The 16,356-nt window shown below is 36.8% G+C and overlaps 1 protein-coding gene across 1 annotated transcript; it reads right to left on the bottom strand.

Annotated features, from left to right (window-relative positions):
* Nucleotides 1-11,625: 11,625 nt before the first annotated feature.
* LOC122008169 (60S ribosomal protein L11-like) lies at nt 11,626-14,160 on the bottom strand. The gene is made up of 5 exons (XM_042563787.1): nt 14,014-14,160; nt 13,811-13,918; nt 13,216-13,258; nt 12,931-13,126; nt 11,626-12,090 (listed from the first exon to the last, which is right to left on the bottom strand). The coding sequence occupies exons 1-5, from the start codon at nt 14,014-14,016 to the stop codon at nt 11,895-11,897; spliced, it is 546 nt and encodes a 181-aa protein (XP_042419721.1). The 5' UTR covers nt 14,017-14,160; the 3' UTR covers nt 11,626-11,894.
* Nucleotides 14,161-16,356: the final 2,196 nt, after the last annotated feature.

The raw sequence follows: 16,356 nt of genomic DNA, 5'->3' as shown, positions 1-16,356 counted from the left end.
AGCATTTCTTATCCGAGATATTACTCGTTATACACAAGTATTCTTTTTCATTCTCATCCATAGTCTCGATATGATATCCATTTCGGCGAATATTTTTAAAGCTTAACAAATTTCTTAGAGACTTAGGAGAATATATATAATGCTTCATTGATATGAAGATTTGTTCCATTGGATAGAAGAATATTAGCTCTTCCAAAACCTTCAATAATTCTTGCACTTCCCAATATAGTGCTCACACTTATATTTTTCACTACCAATGAGGTAAAGAAAGTTTTATTTCGAAGGATAGTGTGTGTCGATGCACTGTCTGCGAGACATGCATTGTCCTCATTGATCGAGAATTCCATTGGAGGATTTCCCATTTTCTTCACAAAAGATAAAATAAGAAAATTAAGAAACATAATAGATGAAAAAAACTTTATTCGATAATGTGATTAATAGTATTCTCGGGCTGAATCAGAAAATCAGCCACATCAAACTGAGAAAGGTCGTCTAGAACATAATTGATATTAATATCATTGGTTACAAAATTTGTCTCTACCACATACTTTCCTTTATTCTTCATTGATTCTTGGTAGAGATGAGCAAGATGTTTCGGTGCATGACAAATACGCGACCAATGATTTTTCCTGCCACAACGATAGCATTTATTCTCGACGATTTTGTTTCCTTGGTCTTTCTTGACTTCTTGTACCTCTCTAGTACTTCCTCTCTTATCCATATTGTTAGGAATCATTGGTGGCCGACTATCGGAGGGTTGAATATCCCTGCAAAAAATAAAAGAGAAAATATCCTTCTCGGACTTTTAAAAGAACACTTGTGCAAATTAAATAAAAAGAGAAATTAAAAAGGTGAGGCTCACGGGTTTGACTTGGTCACAACCGGGGAGGTTGTTAATCCAAGGAATGAATTGCACTAAATATCTCTTTCAGGCGGAGAAGCCTCTTACAGCAATGAAAGTACATAATGAGAAGCTAAACTAAAAGAAGAACGCACAAGTGTTGTTACAATGATTGCTTGATTTGAAAAGCTTCTGGACCAAGACTGTATTTATAGTCTTGGTCGGAGCGCCTAGAGGGTTCCAGGCGCCTGGAAGGGGATAAAATTTTATTTCTTTCGCAACAGATCGCGATCAAACGTGATCCAATCAAAAGTTATATTCCAGGTGCCCGGAATCGCTCTGGCCGCCCGGACCACTAAAGTCAACATAGTTGACTTTTTTTATCCGGGCCCTCTACTCCGGTGCTGCTCGCCTCGGTCCAGGTCTTTCGCTCCAGCTTTGCTCGCTTGGGTGATTTCGTCCAACTGAAATAAGGCTCATCCGAACCTAATTTCGGCCTTCTTGAGCAATCTTCCGCTCCGGCTTCTCGTCCCTCGGAAACGTCGTGCGCTTCCTTCTCGTCTGCCCTCGTACTCTTCCACAACACCTCGTCACTCGGACGTACCGAGCCCGTCGGTTCTCTCCCGTGCTGTCCTTCTCGCTAGCTGCACCTTTTGCTCGACTTCTTGTGTTCCTAAGATCATGCACACTAAGACACAAGGTTAAAACACCACATTGTAAAAAATAAGAGAAGGGAAAAACTAATCATATTATTGAATCCAAATTAAATTGAGAAATAAATAGTACAAGGCCTTATATAGTTAATTACAAGAAAAAATCTAAACCATAAACTGAAAAGGTAAAAGACTATATCTAAATCCTAAACTGAAAAGGTAAAAGACCAAATTGCCCTCAAGGCTATAACAAATAATTCTAATAGATTATATAATCTAAATTATATAATCTAACATCCTCCCTCAAACGCATGACGCTACAGCCAGAAGCAATGAGAGTTTGTCAGATAAAAATCGGAAGCGCGAAACAAAATGAGCCTTGGTAAACATATCAGCAATCTGCAGCTTTGAAGGAACAAAAGGCAATGTGATGGTGTCAATCTGAAGATGGTGATGAGTAATGTGACAATCAATTTCAATATGTTTCGTTCGCTCATGAAAAACTGAATTGCGTGTAATTTGAATAGCACTCTAATTATCACAATATAACGGAGTAGGTTGATGAAGAGAGATACTCATATCCGCAAGCAACGAACGCAACCAAACTATCTCACAAGTAGATGACGCCATGGCACGATACTCAGCTTCTGTGGAAGATCTAGAAATAACATCTTGCTTTTTACTCTTCCAAGAAATGAGGGAATCACCAAGAAAAACACAAAAGTCAGTGGTAGATTTGCGATCCGTAGGATCACCAGCCCAATCCGCATCAGAGTATGCACGCAGCTCAAGAGATGACGTAGAAGGAAATAAAAGTCTTTGAAATTGAGTGCCCCGAAGATATCTGAGAATACGAAGAACAGCAGCCTAAAGAACTGTAGTTGGTGCAGCAACAAATTGACTAACCACATGAACAACATACGCAATATCTGGACGAGTCACGGTGAGATAAACTAAGCTTCCAACAATAGTTCTGTACAAACTAGGATCCGACAAAGGTGAGCCATCAGATGGAGAATATCGAACATTAGTCTCAATAGGAGTATCAACAACTCTATTATCAGTAAGGCGAGCACGCTCAAACAGGTCAGATATATACTTTGACTGAGATAAAAGATAACCTTTCGGGGAATAAGCAACCTCAATGCACAGAAAGTAGCGTAGTATACTCAAGTCTTTCATAGCAAAATAATGAGTCAACTCAGACTTCAAGGAAGCAATTCCATCAGAATCATCACCAGTAATAATCATGTCATCAACATATAATGATAAAAGAATACGACCTGCACTCGTACATCTGATAAACAATGCTGAATCATGATTACTAGGATGAAAACCAAACGAAGTAATCACTGTAGAGAACTTTTCAAACCAAGCATGAGGTGCTTGTTTGATACTATAAAGCGCTTTACGAAGCCTGCAAACTTCACCAGGTTTATGTGAAATACCAGGAGGAGGTGTCATATAAACTTCTTCATGAAGATCACCATTTAGAAATGCATTCTTGATATCCATCTGAGATATTCTCTATCGACAAACAGAAGCAACAACAATTAGAGTACGAACAGTTGTCATTTTTGCAACAGGAGCAAATGTTTCTTCATAATCCATGCCATACTCCTGAGAATATCCTTTAGCAACAAGACGAGCTTTGTATCGTTCGATAGATCCATTAGATTTAGTTTTGATCTTATATACCCAACGAGAACCAATAGTATGTTTTCCTGGTGGCAATGGAACCATATCCCATGTATGACTCTGATGCAAAGCAGTTAGTTCCTCAGCCATAGCACTCTGCCAAAGTGGATTACAAATAGCTTCTCTATAGGACTCAGGCTCAGAAAGACAATGAATAGATGCAACAAATGAAGCAAAAGAATGGGAATAACAAGAGTAAGCAAAATTCGGTAGTTTAGTAGACTTACGAACACGAGTGGATTGACGACGGTGGACAGAAGGATCATCCGCAACCTCAGGAGATAATTGGGTAGTGGCAGAAAGAGGAACATGTGGAGCGGATATCTCGGGAACCAAAGTACCAGATTCAGTTGAACTACTAGTAGGATTTGTGGGTGAATTTTCCTCAGTATCAGTATTGAAAGGATCAATGCAAAGCAGATCTGACTTTGTCATATTATGCGAACTAGCCGGAATAGAAAAGAATGGAATATGCTCAAGAAACACAACATGACGAGAGACATACAATTTTTGACTAACGGGATTAAAGCAACGATATCCTTTTTGACTAACACCGTAACCTAGAAAGACACAAAGAGCAGATCGAGAGGCTAACTTATTACGCTCTGCATGTGGACGAAGGACAAAGCAAGTACAACCAAAAACACGCAAAGAAGAATAGACAGGAGCATACCCATACAATTTTTCAAAAGGTGACAAACCTGAATTGTGTGATGTTGGAATTCTATTAATGAAATGAGCAGCAATAAGGATTGCTTCCCCCCAAAATGCACTAGGAACACTAGCAGATAATAAAAATGAACGGATTGTTTCAACAAGATGTATATGTTTTCGTTCAGCCACGCCATTTTGTTCAGGAGTATCTGTACACGAGGTTTGATGAATAGTACCATCAGAAGCAAGTAAATGTGAAAATTGATTCGAAGTGTATTCACCCCCCAAATCACAACGAAAACACTTTATGACACTAGAATGTTGAGTTTTCACAAGAGCTCTAAAGTTGTTGAAAATTGTAAGATAATCAGACCTGTGTTTCATAAGATAGACCCAAGAGTAACGAGTGCAATCATCAATAAATGAAACATAATACCTTGACCCCCCTTTTGTCGGAATATGAGAGGGTCCCCGCACATCAGAATGGATAAGATCAAATGGAGCAGAAGAAAAAGAAAGACTTTTAGAAAATGGTAAGGCAGAAAATTTGACCAATTTACAACCACTACAATCAGAAATATCAAAAATTTTTAAAGGTCCTAATGCTCCCGTAAAGGCTAAAAACTACAAATGAGGCGCTAAAACATGACCTAAGCGAGAGTGCCATAAATAAAAATCAGAAGATGAATGATTTAGATAAAAAGACGATAAATCCACACTCGAAGCTACAACTTCTGGTAATTTGAGTTGATCGAAAATATAGAGTTCTCCTTGCATATGGCCTGTCCCAATTAGCCTCTGAGATTGCGGGTCCTGAACATAACAATTGGATGAAGAAAAAGAGACTAGGTATCCAGACTCACATAATTGACTAACAGAAACAAGATTTAAAGTAAGACTCGAAATATAATGAACATTAGTAAGAGATAAAGAAGGTGTAACAATTGAATCAACACCTACTAATGACATAGGAGTATCATCAGCAGTCACAATAGATATAGATGAACTCGGAGAAAAAAGAAACAAAAGATGACAAATTGGATGACATATGATGGGAGGCACCAGAATCCAAAATCCATAAGGATGAAGATATACCTGAAATACCAGACGACGACAAACCTATATGAGAGGAAGTTGATTTGGCAGAGTGCTGTGAAGCAAGGAACTATTGAAACTGCTCAAACAAATATGAATAAAATTTCCATGAAGCATCTGCACAACCAGACATGATGACAGAGCAAATAATTCTCAGAATAACCAAACTGTAAGAACATTCATTTGTATGATCAGCAAAAACTGATATCGGGATGACTCGTGATCATACAAAGAATCTGAGACAGAAAAGGATGTCAAATGTAGAAATCGGCAACATAGGACGTCGGCGCAATCGATAGAAAATAGATGTCGGCGCCGAAATCAACAGCAGTAGGACAGAAAAAAGATGTCGGCGCAGAAATCAATAGCAGCAATAGGAGACGGCAGCGGCAACATGAAGCAATAACAGGGGCGGGAAAAAAAATTAGGTCAAAGAAGGAAAATCGCTCTGATACCATGTAAAAAATAAGAGAAGGGAAAATTTAACCATATTATTGAATCCAAATTAAATTGAGAAATAAAAAGTACAAGGCCTTATATAGTTATTTACAAGAAAAAAATCTAAATCATAAACTGAAAAGGTAAAAGACTATATCTAAATCCTAAACTGAAAAGGTAAAAGATCAAATTGCCCTCAAGACTATAACAAATAATTCTAATAGATTATATAATCTAAATTATATAATCTAACACACATGACCTAACCTAACTTGGTTGATCATATCAAAATAACATTGGGGTTCCAACAATCTCCCCATTTTTTATATGAGCAATCCAAGTTAAGCTAGGGTAAAAAGACATAAAATTAAAATAATAAATTATGCAATAAAGTCCAAAAATAAAAAAATAAATCTACCTCCCCCTATACTTAAACTTTTCCTTCTCCCCCTTTGATCACATAAAAAAGGGGTACCAAGAAAAATCTAGTGGTAGCTCTATCAAATTTTTAAAACTTTGAAAATTTTGATAATACTAAAAATTTTGTAAAAAATTCTAAGTAAAAGATTTCAAGTAGAAAAAATATTTTTGACTAACTATTTAAATAAAAAAAAAATTGATAAAATTTTGCTAAGTTTTTGCAAAAAATATTTTTGAGAATTTTTTTTAAAAAATTCAAGTTGAGAAAAAAATATTCTAAGTAAAAAAAATCTAAGTTAGACATTTTGCAAAATATTTTTGAGACATTTCCAAGTAAGAAAAATATTTGAAAAAAAACTTTTTAAAGTATTAACTAATCCCAATTTAATGCTTTATCAGTTAGTCAATTAAATATTTTCTTTCAATATTTTAGCTTTCAGACTGTGGCGAGACAGTAGGCCTTCTTGGTTATTGGATCATCAACCACTTCTAGACAAAGTCTCATAAAAAATTAAACAATTAATAAACTCTCTGAAAGCCCTAAAATTTTAAATTAAGATAAGACTTTGGAACCCAGTAAAGATTCCTTCCGATTGGGTTAACTAGTAATTTCTTTGAAATGTATTTCTCAGAGATTTTCCTAATTTATCCTTTGTGATATCTAAAATACCAATTTAGACTGTTAAATTTTCTATAACTTGTATTAGATGAGCATGCAAGATTTTTTAAGTTATTTATTCCTTTTTGTAAATTATCATTTTCTAATTTTACTTTGTCAAACTCTTAGCAGGATTTAGCTAGAATTAATTTTAAATTTTTAATCTCTTTTTCTAATTTGCAGCAATCTTTAGTTAATAGTTTAACAAATTTAAATAGTTTATCGGGAGGAAAAGACCGTACCTGACTTACCTTATCGATCTCGTTATCCATGGCTCCCCCTGAACTGCTGCTTTCTTCTGACGTAGCTCCCCCTTCATCAATGCTCTCGATGCTCATTTCGAATGAGCTTGAATCGTAGTGCTCGTCTTGATGACTTGCCATTAATACAAGTCCGGAGAAGGCCTCGACTTCCGATTCAGACGATGTATCATCCCACGTCGCTTTTAGTGTCTTGAACTTTTTTGTTTTGACAGTCTTCTTTCCTTTGTCCTTGTCCTTTTTCCTTAGCTTGGGGCAGTTGTCTTTGACGTGCCCTTCTTCATTGCAGTGGTAGCACCTGATTGTCATTTTCTTTCTACCCTACGGATGGTTAGTTTCACTTGGATTAAACAACTTTTTAAAGCGCATTACCATCATTACCATTTCCTCGTCATCGAGAGAAGATTTTGACTCATGTTCGTCTTTTGTTACCTTGAGGGTGATGTTATGCTTTAGCTCTTAAATACCTGCACATCTCGATTCATGCACTTTAAACGTAGAAAATAATTCTTCTAAGTTAATAGTTTATAAGTCTTTAGAGATATAAAAAGTGTCTACTAGTGAAGCACATTTCGTATTCGTAGGGAATGCATTTGACGCGTACCTTAGCGAATCTTGGTTACTTACCTTTTCTCCGAGATTCGATAGTCTAGTGATGAGCTCCTTAATGCTCGAGTGAAGATGCACAATTGTTTCGTCTTCTTCAAGCCGTAGGTTGGTCAGCTGGTTGCGAAGTAAGTCTCGTCTCACGAGCTTAGCTTCGGATGTCCCTTCATGTAGCTCAAGGAACTTCTCCCAAAGCTCCTTTGCTGAATCGTAGTTGCCGATCCGGTTGACTTCTTGTGGCGGAAGGACGCTCGGCAGATAGAACTCTGCTTTGTCGTTTTCCACGTAGTCGGTTTGCTCCTTTTTCGTCCACTGTATTTTTCCTTGCCTTCCGGTGCTATAAAACTGAATTCCATTATTAGAAGTAAATCGAAATCAATTTTAAAAAATACCTGTATTCGCTTTTTCCAACTAGCGAACTCTCCTTCGAACTTTGGCGGGTATATGCTTATGTACGACCATCGTCTTTGCTTCGATCGGCGGTTAGTCCTCCTGAAGCGTCTTGGCTCTGATACCACTTGTTGGGGACCGTTGGTGGCCGACTATCGAAGGGTTGAATAGCCCTGCAAAAAATAAAAGAGAAAATACCCTTCTCGGACTTTTAAAAGAACACTTGCGTAAATTAAATAAAGAGATAAACTAAAAAGACGAGGCTCACGGGTTTGACTTGGTTACAATCGGAGAGGTTGTTAATCGAAGGAATGGATCACACTAAGTATCTCCTTCAAGCGGAGAAGCCTTTTACAGTAATGAAAGTACAAAAATGAGAAGATAAACTAAAAGAAGAACGCACAAGTGTTGTTACAATGATTGCTTGATTTGAAAAGTTTCTGGACCAAGGCTGTATTTATAGCCTTGGTCGGGGCACCTAGATGGTTTCAGGCGCCTGGAAGGGGATAAAATTTTATTCCTTTCGCAACAGATCACGGTCAAATGTGATCCGATCAAAAGTCAGGTTCCAAGCGTCTGGACCACTAAAGTCAACATAGTTGACTTTTTTCGATCCGGACCCTCTGCTCTGGTGTTGCTTGCCTCGGACTGGGTCTTCCGCTCCAGCTCTGCTCTCTTGGGTGATTTCGTCCAACCGAAATAAAGCTCACCCGAATCCAATTTCGGCCTTCTTGAGCAACCTTCCGCTCCGGCTTTTCGTCTCTCAAAAACGTCGCGTGCCTCCTTCTCGTCCGCCCGCGTACTCTTCCGCAGCACCTCGTCCCTCGGACGCACTGAGTCCGTCGGTTCTCTTCCATGCCGTCCTTTTTGCTAGCTGCGTCTTTTGCTCGACTTCTTGTGTTCCTAAGCTCCTGCACACTTAGACACAAGGTTAAAACACCACATGACCTAACCTAACTTGGTTGATTACATCAAAATAACCTTGGGGTTCCAACATATATAACAATGATGATCATCATGAAAATATAGTTGGCGACCTAGTCCACGTCCACGACCACGACCACGACCACGTCCTCGACCTCGAGTTTGGTTTCCAAAATTATATGTTGTCTTGCCACATTCACTTAAGGGAATGGAGCAGATCCGGTCGGACGAGCCTCATGATTTTTCATCAAAAGCTCATTGTTTTGTTCAGCCAATAAGAGACATGAAATCAATGCCAAATACTTCTCAAAACCTTTTGCACGGTATTGCTACTCCAGGAGCACATTCGATGCATGAAATGTGGAGAATATTTTCTCTAACATATCTCCGTCAATAATTGTTTCACCACATAATTTCAATTGAGAAGTAATTCGAAATAGTGTCAAATTATACTCACTTACAGATTTAAAATCTTATAGGCACAAATGCAACTAATCAAATTGAGCTTTCAGAAGAATGATTGTCTTTAAATGATCATACCTCTCCTTCAAATTGTTCCAAAGAACAAATGAATCCTTCACGGTTAGATATTCAATTTTCAAAACATCGTGAAGGTGACGACGAAGGAAGATCATCGCTTTGGCCTTATCTTGGTCGGTAGTTTTATTTCCTTCTATAATGGCATCTCCAAGGCCATTAGCGGCAAGATGTATTTCGGCATCAAGGATCCATGAAAGATAATTCTTTCCGGTGATGTCAAGAGCTATAAAATCTAGTTTCGTGAAGTTTAACATGATCATTATAAGATGTAAAAGTGATGAAATTAAAATAAAATAAATGAGCTTATTAAAATCGTCGATTACCTCAAACAACTTAGCTTCCTCGAGAGTTTCGTGTTGATAACGTATTATAAATTAAGAGTGAGTGCTCTTATAAATCAAGAGCGAGTGCTCAAGGCGAGCACATGTCGTCGAGCTGAGACAAGGAAAAAAGAGAATAGTAAAAGAATAAGAGAAAGAGGAAAAATTTTATTCTATACTCAATTCATATCTATCTTACAAATGGATTGAGCTTGTTCAATTTATAGAATAAAACGACTGTAAATTAGAATATAAAAAGTCAATAGTCACATTCAATACATGTAGGTTACATATACAAAAGGTCACAATATTTATCATAGGAGTTAGAAAATCTTTAAGGTAGATGATAGATATTTTATTAATTGCATACACTAATATTCATAACAATGAATATAAAATAAAGTTTCATGCACTCGGACAGAAATTAGAGGTAAAAATATTAAAATAATTATACTTTATTTGATTTGAAATTAATTTTACAAAATATAAAATTAATTAAAAAGTTAAATGACATACTATAAAAATCAATATTCTTTTAAAAAAATATTTTTAACCAGTGTTTATATATTATTTTTTTATAAAGCCAGAATTACGATGAAGGGGAGCAAATCCATTATACCACATTCATAATTACTTGTCAGTTATATTAAATTTAATGATTATAATTTTTAAGCACCTAATAATTTGGTTGCTTGTCCATCACAGGCGGCTTCTAACCATCTCTCCCAACTCAAACTCAAATTATAAACTGGATAAGAATATAAACCCAAGAAAAGTTACAGTTAATTAGGATTGGATTATAGTCGGAATCCAACCATAATTGCGACGTATTTATATGGATAGGAATCGTGTGGCAAATTCACAAACTATAGGGATGCCAGATACCAAAAAATAGTTATTATTAAATTTGATACAACCAATTCAATGTTACAAAGGATTTGCTGTCCCCCAAATAGAGGCCATCTGAATCGAGGACGAAAGCAACTTCCACGGCGGAGGAGCGGTACTCCTCCGCCGGAGCAGCCGCGACCACCTCCGCGAATTCAGACGCTGTCCCAGCCCACGTCGCCGGCGTCTCGCTCGTCCTCCACAGCGACTGCGAAGGGAGGCGAGAAGCCGCTCGCAGGTGTGGAGGCGAAGGATAAGCAGCTCTGCTCTAGCTCGTGCAAGCTCGATCCCACCTCGAGACTCCTCTAGCAGCGATGACTGATCTGGCTCCGGGCGTCGCGATGATACAACGTCGGGCCGCGCCTTCCTCTCGATACGTGATCTCGAGAACGGAGGGGCCGTCGTTCGATCTCTGCACTTGCTTCGATGCGAGACACGGCGCGCAGCGCCGCGGTAGGTGCAACTGAAGTATGCTCTGCAATATCATTGTGATCATAACTTGATCAACGCAGTCTTCTTATTAAATTTCAACTCAGAAACAGAAGGTGGCCATGGATGTTTGGCTCCAAGGAGGTTCAGGTCCTATTTGCTGATCAAAGTTTTTCTTTTTTTCATCTGTATTTAAGTTCCTCCCCGCTATTTTTCTACTTTAATTTCTATTTCCTAGCTTGCATGCCTCACCAAGCAGCAGATCTTCACAACCGAATTTAAGTCTCTCCTTACTTTGCCCACCGGATATAAAATTTGTTCTTATTTCAGCCACCGGATAAATCTGAAAGGCAGGAATTCACCCAGAAGCTTATCACCATAGAATCTACCCTTGCCCCACAGGGTTATCTAGCGTGAATTCGAATCTTGAGGTAGATTCTATGGTGCGACGGAGAGGGGCGAGCGATATCACCTTTTGCCACTATAGAATCTACCCTTGCCCGCAGAAATTTGTAACTCTTGTTCGTTGTTGCTGTAAATAAGAGAGGTATCATACCGTGCTAAATTTGACCTAATTAGATTGATGCATTGATGTTGTTTTGCTGCCAACCTATTCTCATACAAGAAAAACCCAGTAAAAATCCAGATGTATTCTGCACGGTGTTCATGGAATTGATATGCCTACAAATTTGTGTTGGTCCCAAGTCCCAACCAAGCAAAGCTTTGGAATGAAGTCAACCAACACATTTAGCTTCCTGTTATAGTTAATTTTTTAAGAACATACAAAATAACAAATGGAAAACAGAGCGCGTAATGGAGAGTAGCAGGTAGAAAATATTGTTTGGAATGTGAAAGTATTTGTAGGTGAGTTTTCAAAGATAAGGGCAACAATAATGTTGTCACAGACAAAAATAGGCACCAAAATAGAGTGACAAATACTAAAAGCAAAGATCTTGGTTGGGGGCACAAACACAAATAAGAGCGGTTTACCAAAAAAAAACTCCTTTGGGGAAAAAGTGGATAGATGAGCTTAATTCAGCTCTAGAACTAGTAGCTAGGTTCAGTTGTGCCAAATCCTAATTAACTAGTTCCCTGGGCTTTGTTGAGGATGACTCCTTCATACTTAACTTGGAACCACTTCATAGCATCCTCCTTGGTGACACGTTGGTGAATGCCAACTCTTGATTTGCAGCGACGGCGACGGCTCACGCGATAGCCAGGGCGCTCTAAGATGACATAGAAGTCCATGCCATAAATACCTGTGGAAGGGTCGTACCTGTAAAAATAATAAGGTTTTTAATAACATAACTATTGACAAGCATAAAGTGAGGAAGAAGAATGCAACTCCGCCAACAGAGAGAGTAAATATGTAACAGGGAACCATGGCAATCGGTAATCTGTGATCTCTGTGGATTTGTTTTCACCATATGTTTCAAATGCAAATGACTCTTTAACTACACAACAAAATACAATCAGCACGTTTGTAAAATTGTAGCAAAATTAGAGTCAAAATGAGCTAAAATTAACACCCAAAGAAATCTAATGAATTCACTTTAACAAAAAAAAAAAATTGTAGCAATAATAATCCCAAGTGATGAAAAAAAAAATACATAATTATCATAAGTGGATCGAGTTATTGAATAAAGCAGAAGATGTCAAACCACCTAGGTATTATGAAATATAAGGCATCGAAGACAACATATAGATGTATTTGAACAGAAAATTTATTTTCCACATGATCAAAATTAGCATTAATGAAAGAAACATTTTAAAAACTTTCTTTTAAAATATGGAACCTTCAAAATTAGGTTTTTTTTCTTATCCTGCTTTCTTCCTCTCCCTTCTAAGCTGTCTCAAATTTCTACAGCAAATTGAATGGATCTACATTGTCCCAATCATTTAAAGAAATGAGAGGTAGAACATTAGAGGTGTTGACACTAACTCAGTACAAGCATCACAGATAAACTAATAAAAGATGTGAGCAGCATTATTGAAATAATAATAATAATAATAATAATTGATAGAATTGTAGATAGCGCAAAACAATTATAACTTCGTACTGTGTATTATGTGATTTCAAAGTGACCTTAAACGGAAAACAAAAGACATAACTTACTTAATTCCGAGATCAATGTGCTCTTGTATGCCAAAACCAAAGCACCCAGTATCACTGAAGTTTCTTCTCAACAACTCATATTCCTTCACTTTCAGACCACTTTCCAAAAGTTGCATTGCCTTGTCACCTCTAACTGTGACATAGCATGCAATCTTCTCATTGCGCCGGATTCCAAAGGACCGGACAGTGTACCTTGCTGTAAAACAATATGAGAAACCACCAAATGAGCAGATGAATAGAAATTCATTTTAATAGTTCAACAGTTTCATGGAAGAACACAGGTACCTTTAGAAAAAACTGGTATTTGTCCACTAAGTTGCTCGAGAACCTATATGAGCAATTAAAAGCACGAAAATAAAATTAAAACTCAAATAATCTGTAGTTTTAAAGATCTTCATTTACATTGCCAAATGTATACAGCGCACACGTAAATATGGAACTCAAAAAGACAAATAAGCAGCATAAACAGACCATTCTGAGATCGATAGCTGTTGAAAGGTGTCTGACGAGATGGAGAGGAAGCAGAAATAGGTGGTGCATGGATGGAAAATGAACAAAATGGCAAACAAAAGCCAAAATACAGGTGACTAGGTTACCAGATCCTGGTACTAGTGCGTGCACATATCATATGTGAATTGGAGATCTTATGCATCAATTGCAGGTGTGTGCTTGTTTCACGTCATTGCCCATTAAATTCAAAATTTGGCTATAAAAAAACAAAGTTTATATCTTTCTGGAAAAAAAAAATCAAAATCAAAATAAATCAAAATATAGTCAAGAAAAGAAGCAAGCATCTGAATGGTCTGAAATGGGAAAAGTGAAATAGTGATCCGCCCAATGGCTTCTTGGATCAGAAAATTGATGCAAACCGCAACAGCACCTTGGCAGCTCTGGTCAGACGATCGCCGCTCTCGCCAACGGAGATATTGAGGACGAGCTTCTGAACCTTGATCTCCCTCATCGGATTGGACAGCTTCTTCTCGGAAGCCTGCGATGGAGGAAAAGAAAAAGAAATCCATAAGAGACGACAACGTATCCGGCATTCTAATTAAGTCAAAAGGAAGGAGCGTGGATGACACACACCATTGCAGATAAGAGAATCGCCGGCGGAAAGAGGATCAAGCAATGGCAGCTCTAGCGGCGGGTGAATAGGAAGGCAGGCCTTAAAAAGGGGTGGGGAGTGGCTAAAAACCCTAGTCTGGTTTTAGATTTGGGAAATCCCCTGGCAACCTCCCGAAATTACAAAAGTGCCACTGCTGAACAAAATCTTGGCCCCAATATTTTATAGACGATGAATACAAATTAGTATAATCACAATAATAATCATTTCACTATTACACATCTATTAAAAACTATTTTTAGCTTAATTTAATTCACAATCAACAAAATATTTAAACTAAAACTTTATTCTCATTTGAGGATATTCATAAACTAAAAAATAATTAAGGATATTTTTTATTTTCTGCATAGAAATTTTATAATGATATGTATAAATATGTATATAAAATTCTGTTACCGCATGACAAATTATTAAAAAATAATTTAAGATAAATAGAAAAAACAAAGAATTATGCAAAACCTTCCTTTTCTACTTATATATATATGCACAGAAAATTTTGCCCCGTTAGTGTAATTAGTTCATATAAGAATATTATTATTAATATGTCTGGAGTCGATTTCTATACAAAATACTCTGTTGATTATCTCAACTTTTCTTATATGTGCAGTTAATGAAGCTTTCGTTATTTAGGGACGTTTGATTCTTTTCTAGGAATAGGAATCGAAACGGAAATCATTGTATTATGGAATGAGAATGGATACGAATATGGATATCACTCTTAAAAGTAATGTTTAGTTAGTTGTATATTTTCTATCGGAATAAATCAGAATTTCCTTTTTTACCCTTAAAGGAAAATAAGAGAAAAAATTATATGTGAGAAAAAGGTGAATATGAGAGAAAAATATGATGAGAGAGAAGGTATGATGAGAGAGAAAGTGTGATGAGAGAAAATTAAAAAAGAGTGTGTGATAGGAAAGAGCATAATGAGAGAAGATGAGAGAGAAAATATAATGTGAGATAAAGTATGATGGGAGAGAATGAAGAAAGAGAAAATATAATAAGAAAAAATGAGAAGAAAGAGTGAGATGAGAGAGAGTGAGGAGAGAGAAAAGTATAGTGAGAGAGAAAGTATGATGAGAAAGAAAGTGTAATGAGAAAAAAAAAAAAGATAACAATGAGTGTGATGGAAGAGATTGAGGAGAGAGAAAGTATAATGAGGGAGAAAGTATGATGAGAGAGAAAGTGTGTTGAGGGAAAAAAGAGTGTGACAAAAGAGATTGAGGAGAGAGAAAGTGTGATGAGAGCGAAAGTGTGATGAGAAAAAAAAGAGAAAAGAGAGTGTGATGAGAGAGATTAAGAAAAGAGAAAGTACGATGAGAAAAAAAAAGGAAGAGAGTGTGATGGAAGATATTGAGAAGAGAGAAAGTGTAATGAGAAAAAAAAAAAGTGTGATATGAGAGATTAAGAAGAGAGAAAGTGTGTGATAAAATGGTGAGAGAGAAAAATATTATGAGAGAGAAAATATAAGGAGAGAGAAGTAATATGAAAGAAAAAATAAATATATATATTTTGATATTTGATATTAAGAGAGAAAATTTTAGTTTTAGGTCAAGGGTATTTTTGGAATAAGAGAATATTTTGATTGATGAAAATAGGGTAATGACTCATTGAAGTAAGGATGGCAATTTTCCCCGTCGGTTTGGGGCCCCGCAGGGAAAAATCCGAAATGGGGATGGGGATCCCCGATTTTTCGGGGATGAGGCAGGTTCGGGGCAGGTATGGGAATAATATCCACATCTCCGAACCTGCTCTGAATATTATTATTATTAATAATAAATAATAATATGATTTTTTTAAAAAAAAGTATTAATAATAGTGTTGATATTAATATTAAAATTTTTGAAAATATTATTAAGAATAATATTATTAATATTGATATTAATATTAATATTAATATTCTCATTAATAATTATTATTAAATAATAATAATAATAATAATATAAATTAAATTTGAGAATGAGGCGGGAATGGAGATTTGATCCCCGTGGGTTCGGGTTCGGGTTCGGGGAATCCCCGAATCCGAAAAAATGAGAATGAGGCGGGGATGGGAATGGCAAACCCGTCCTCGTCCCGCACCATTGTCATCCCTACATTGAAGAGGAGGTACATGAGAATGAGTTATTATCCAATTTCAAGAATTCATTCCCTTATTTGTATTCTTATTCCTATAATTCAAACATTAACAATGACAATCAATGATTCTCATTCTCATTTTCCACTTCTATTCCCCTAAACCAAACACCCCCTTACTTTTCTGATCCCAATGAGTACAGTTATATAGCCAACCGATGCAAGAAAGACTAGCC

Source organism: Zingiber officinale, chromosome 8A (assembly GCF_018446385.1).
Source record: "Zingiber officinale cultivar Zhangliang chromosome 8A, Zo_v1.1, whole genome shotgun sequence".
Lineage (NCBI taxonomy): Eukaryota > Viridiplantae > Streptophyta > Magnoliopsida > Zingiberales > Zingiberaceae > Zingiber > Zingiber officinale.
The sequence above is the reverse complement of the archived record's forward strand: the minus strand, read 5'-3'. Positions and strand labels throughout refer to the sequence as shown.